This window comes from Quercus suber, unplaced genomic scaffold (genome assembly GCF_002906115.3).
Source record: "Quercus suber isolate HL8 unplaced genomic scaffold, Cork oak 2.0 scaffold_36, whole genome shotgun sequence".
Classification (NCBI taxonomy): Eukaryota; Viridiplantae; Streptophyta; class Magnoliopsida; order Fagales; family Fagaceae; genus Quercus; species Quercus suber.
This window is the reverse complement of record NW_027069501.1, coordinates 1,773,070-1,779,275: the sequence shown is the minus strand read 5'-3', so window position 1 is coordinate 1,779,275 and position 6,206 is coordinate 1,773,070. Positions and strand designations below refer to the sequence as shown.

Sequence of the window (6,206 nt, the reverse complement as noted above, 5' to 3'; positions counted from 1 at the left end):
CGGAGACCCAAATCACGAAATTAGACACAGAGGTGAAGCGATCTGGGCTAAGCTTGAACTAATCTCACGATGGCTCGTGGTGGTTGCTTATGATGGTGATGGTGGTTGCTCGTGGTGGTTTCTTTGTATCTCCCTTCTACAATTTGTATTTGATTTTTTTTTCTCTCTTCTCTGTTTCTTTCTCAGCTGTTTTTGGTTGGTTTGAATCGGTGGTTATTGGGTTTAAAGTGGTGGGTTGTTTCAGTGGTGGAGATCGGGTTATGGGTCACGGTGGAGATCAGGTTTGATTGGGTTTTTGGGTTTCAGTTGGTCTTTCGGTGGTGATTTGTTGCGGTAGGTTGCTATGGCAGCGCTGGGTGGGCTGGGTTTGTGTTTCGATGGTGTTTTGTTGTGGTGGTGTTGTGGCGGCACTGAGTTTGTTGTGGTGGTGCTGTGATTGTTTGCGATGATAATACCCAACAGCTTTGAACGGACAAGACAATATAGAATCCTATGGGCTCCACAGAGTCTAAAAATTTACCATTGTGCCACTGAGTTATGTATCTTAGAAACTGAAAACACCAATTTGGTGTTTTCGGTTTTTATCACTCTCACTCAAAAATTTTGAGTTTGAATGATGAAAACAAGATTAGGAAATCAAGCCAAAAAAAAAAAAAAAAAATTATGTGGGTCCCATGTTTTTTTGTCACTGAGTTATGAGTTTCCAGTGATATCACTCAAAATTTGCCTAAACCAAACAGACTCTTATTTTCTAACTTTGCTAGAGAGAAAAAAGAGGCAAAGAACCACGTTGGGTAGAATAAAATAAGCTAATGATATATTTGTTTAAATAGTAGGGTTTTAGAGTATGTAAAAATCACAATTTAACCCTTATCAACGTGGGGTCAGGATGAGGCGGGGTGGTTCTAAAAAGTGTAAACCCATCCCCACCCTGCCCCATGGTACGTGTCTAAAATCTCACCCCATTCCCACTCCAACACCTTTGCAAGGTAGGGAAAATTCATGCGGGTCAAGCGGGACAGGGCAAAATTGCCATCTCTACTATGTGACTCTACCTCTTTAGGGATAAACAGGACTAAGTAACCACATGCTGGATTGGAGGAATTTTCATTTTTTTCATTTTTTTTTTTGTGTGTAATAAATGGACTAAGAATGAACGAATGCCTCAAAAAAACAACCCTAATAACAATGGCTTGTATTATTTTGTTAGAATGAAACACAAGTCAGTCAAACTTTTATAAAACGATTGCAATATTTTTTCCCATATATGTGTATGTGTGATAAATAAGGGTATTCAAATCTTTTCAAGTATCTAATTATTTCCTTTGGCATGTGCAATCCCACCATCCCACACACACACCAAGTTATTATAGGAAAGAACCTTATGGAGGTGGCCCCAACATGCTAGCAAGAAGTTTTGAACCTAAGATCTCATGAATATCATGAGGTTTTAAAAACCACTAAGCCAACCCCTTCGGGTTATAAATAAATATATTTTTGAAAACTCTTACATACCAAATAATTATTTCGAGCTTGAAAGCTTCCTGAATCGATTAGAGGGATTTAATTTACAATACAACCACTCCAAAGTTATAGCGAATGCTCTACTCCTAACCTGATAACATTTCAACTAATCCTAAAGAAACGAAAAGGTTGATAATTGTTATTTTTCAATTGTTTGCAGCTTTGCATAGATTTTTCATGCTCTCTTTAATTAGATTTAAATTTAAAAGGGTCTTTCAGGTTCCAAAACTCTTTTTCTTTCTATTGGTACAATGAATTCCTTCCGTCTGTGATCTTCACATATTATTTGAAACAATACTAAGAAAAGAATAAGAAAGAAGCTAGAAAATGCTATGCAGTTGACGCTATTTATGTTTTTTGAAAAACAATGCAATTGATTTAAAGTTTGATTACACTATTGCGGCTCTTGTTTTCGCTATTGGAATATCTAGAAAGTCTGCCCATAGTCAACTGCACTGCAAACGTAATTTACACAATCTCTTCCATCCCGCAGTTTCCGCCAATTAATTTGGAGACTATAATTACACAATCTCTTCCATATCTCTAAATAATTTCAGAACATGGGCATTTTGCTGAAACTTTTAAGTGAAAGGGGTATTTTGCCATTTTGGCCCTAAGAAGTAAGACCTAAGTAGAGAATTGTTGAAAGCACATCCTTTTGACTCCTTTTTTGTACTCTACAAATTCTATCTGTGTACTTCCATTTATATATCTCAAATTTATTCCTTTTAGGTCCTAAAAGGGTAGAGGTTTTAGTAGCAAAAGGAGAAAAAAGAAGAAAGAAAAAATAATAATAGATGGACAAAATTTTCTTGTAAACTGGTTTGGAGATAAATATAAGTCATATGAATATAAAATAGATATGTGATTAAAAGTACACGTAGCTAGTCTTTTAACACTCCTTTTGTTGTGCAGTAAAATGTTTTTTGAAAAATGTTCGACATTTTTAGGCGTTTGTTTGCTCGTAAAATGTGGTCAGTAAACTTGCAAAATGTTTTTCGTTGACCGAAAGTCTATGTAAAAACTTGTAAACTGTTTTCGTTAACCGCCGCAATAGCACCCGCCGCTAAAGGTCAAATGTACCTTTAGCAGCTGTTTTTAGGGCTTCAACGGCGCTTTTGGCCCGCCACAATAGGTCTTTTTTTTGTAATGGTAAAACATTTTCCATTTGTTTCTAATTGAAGGATTTTTTTTTTTTTTTTAATTTACAACGAAACAAACACTAAAAAGTGATTTCCAAAGCATTGTTAGGTATCCAACCAAACACTAGAAAAGAAAATGTTTTCATTGAAAGTGTTTCTAGTTGAAAACATTTTACAACTAAATATTTTATAGCAAAACAAACAAAGCTAAGATACCACATGGTGGATTGGAGGAATTTTCATTTTTTGGATTTTAATCTTTATTAAAACAATGAATTCCTTCTGTCTATGATCTTCACATATTGTTGGGTTAAGATAACTTGGCCCTGGTTAATTAATTCAATTATCTAAGTTGATTAATTAGGTCAAATTACATGCAAATCGCGGAGGCACCAACAAATCACCAAATAAACTAAATGCAATGGAAATTAAATTGACACTGTAATTTGTTGACAAATGGAGAAAACTTTTCGCAAGGTAAAAACCTCACCAGGTGAATTTAAGGTTACCACTCCCAAGAATTAACTAATCAATAATCAAGCGATTACAAATATGAAAAATCTTACCATTACCCTAACCTATCCCAAAATATCAACCTACAGTTGAACTTTCACTCCAATACCCAATTGGACTTGATCTTATATCAGTCTTCTTTCCTTTGATATACAAATCTCCAATCTGTTACTAACTCCTTTACACGAATCCCAATACGTGATTAACTCTAGCAACTTGAATGATTTTTGTTTGCTGCAAAATTCTTCACTTCATAAACAATAAAAATCAAGAAGCACTTGGTTACAAAACCTTATGGCATACAAACGCAGTAACTTCTCACAGAAAAAAAAAATTAAAAAATAAACTATTTGTCTCTATATCCATGTGTAATGGCTCTTAAAAAAAGCTTTATATATGTCTAGAGTTGTGAGAAAAAAAATCCTAAACAAATACATCAGCATGGTCCAAATTTCAGATCTGGAAATTCTAAAATTGTAATTCTTGATAGATTGAGCTTGTGTTGAGCTTCCTATTTAGTCTCAATAGCAATTATCTGTCTAGCTATCTGTCGAGTTTTAATAAAACAGTTTTTCTTCACTTGTTTCTTGAATCAATCTTAATATCTCTAATACTAACACTTGATATGTTTGAACAACATATTTCTTGATGTATAAAACCTAATTTAGATTTACCCAATTACAAGTAAAGTGCGTTTTATCAAAGGATTGACCAATTACATAAAAAAAATATGACCCTAATACATATTATTTGAAATAATGCCAAGAAAATAATAAGATAGATTCACGTTTTTCGGAAAACAATATATGTAAGAGGTATAAAGTTAGATTACAATATTGCAGCTTTGTTTTTCGAATTTGTTTTTAATTTCATGTAGCAATTTCCTGTCAATATAACTAGAATTTTGTAAAGAAGAAAAAAATATATAATTAATAAAACAATGGAATTTCAAGAAAGTTTTCCGTAATCAACTGCGCTGCATATTTTACACACCCTCTCCCAACCCGCAGTTTACGCTATTCATTTTTTGTCCCAATCAATTTGGAGACTATATAATGTATGGCACAGAGTCCAGTCCAAGGGTACTCGTTAAGACCCAAATATTAGAGAATTGGTCTCCTTTTATTATTTGAATATAACGCTGATCAACGTATACTTGCGTGGAGACTTGGTATGTAATATATGTAAGATCAACTTATACTTTGACCGAAGAATTGGAAGTCTGGTTAATACACGGCTGACTTTCATCAAAAAAAAAAAATACACGACTGACTTAGCAAAAGATTTATCAACCTGCATTCACACGATTACATACCGTCTTAGATTCTACTTGATAATCTATAAATAGCAACCAAACTATAACACTTTTGCAACATCAAGTTCTAGCTTAACATCTGCTCAAAAAAAAGTACTAGCTTAACTAAACTTTCTTAGTCATGGCTTATAATAAAGCTTTTTCTCTGTTTTCATTCACTCTCCTCCTCCTTCTCCTCCTTCCTCTCCACTCGCATGCAACTTCACGAAACATCCATGACAAAAAATCATCACCCTTTGAGTTTCTCAAACATCTTCAGGGATGTCACAAGGGAGAACAGGTCAAAGGCATCCATAACCTCAAAGCCTACCTCGAAAATTTTGGTTATTTGAGCTATAACCATTCCAAAAATCACACTCATACCAATGATGATGATTTCGATGAACTCTTGGAATCTGCCATTAAAACATACCAACTAAACTACCATCTCAATGCCACCGGAACTTTGGATGCCAAAACAGTATCAACAATGATGATGCCTCGTTGTGGGGTGGCAGATATCTCCAATGGTACGAATTGGATGCGCTCAGGCAAGAAGAAACATCATCACCGCCATGGCTCTTTACATACCGTCTCCCACTATACTTTCTTCCAAGGAAATCCCAAGTGGCCATCCTCTATGTACCATCTCACCTATGGATTTCTTCCTGGCACTCCAACTGAAGCAATGAGTCCCGTCGCAAAAGCCTTTGAAACATGGGCTGCCAACACACACTTCAAGTTCTCAAGAGCTCAGGACCACACAAATGCAAATATCAAAGTTAGTTTCCACAGGAGGGATCATGGAGATGGGCACGCTTTTGATGGAGCTGGTGGAATCTTAGCACATGCTTGGGCGCCTACTGATGGGAGATTCCATTATGATGCAGATGAGCAGTGGAGTGTTGGAGCTGCCCCAAATGCGTTTGACTTGGAGACTGTTGCATTGCATGAAATTGGGCATCTTCTTGGACTCGATCATAGCTCTGTTGAAGGGGCCATCATGTGGCCTAACATACTTCCAGGAGTGACCCAAGGTTTGCATAGGGACGATATTGATGGCATTAAAGCCTTGTATAATTTTTGAGTGTGTAAGCCTAAATATAAGCGGGTAGAGAATAAAGCATTTGCTATCTACTAGTTAAATTAAGTGCCAATGCATGGCGTTAGGGGTACTAGGTTTCACCGACTCACACGAGAAAGTGATGTTTGATTGTAATTTTCTTCATGCGGTAATAATAATGATTTGTTTGTTGTGATGTGGTAAATAAAGCTTTTAAAAGTTTTTTCTAACTATAATAAAAATAATAATAATGATTTCTTTAGGATTTTTTTTATGATAGTGTTTCAACACGAAAACTGATGATGCTAAAAATTATCAGTTAGATCACTCGTCCAAACTAGAATTTTTGACGATTTCGTAGGATCTGCAAAATAAAAAGAATTGATCAAAGAGACCACCAGATTATGCTCAGTGGGAGAGCTTCCAATACTTGAGTCAATATCAACTCATATTTTCCATATATTAATAGTAGATTTGTAATAATTTTTGACATACCTTAGCAAGTGAAGCAGCTTGTCTCTTTTATAGGTGACTTAGGTAGCTATTAGACATAATTATAGGTGATTATTATCTTGAGTATAACAATTATTTTCTTGATGGGAGTTTAATACCTTTGAGTAATGGTCGTCAATGAATATATTGAATGTGATTGAACGGTTATCTTTCTTTG

At 35.1% G+C, this 6,206-nt stretch overlaps 1 protein-coding gene across 1 annotated transcript; it reads left to right on the top strand.

Moving 5' to 3' along the window:
• Nucleotides 1–4,564: 4,564 nt before the first annotated feature.
• Nucleotides 4,565–5,798, top strand: LOC112002948 (metalloendoproteinase 2-MMP). Its single transcript, XM_024035117.2, has one exon. It carries the CDS (start codon nt 4,616–4,618, stop codon nt 5,558–5,560), a length of 945 nt encoding a protein of 314 aa, XP_023890885.1. The 5' UTR covers nt 4,565–4,615; the 3' UTR covers nt 5,561–5,798.
• The last annotated feature ends 408 nt before the right edge of the window (nt 5,799–6,206 follow it).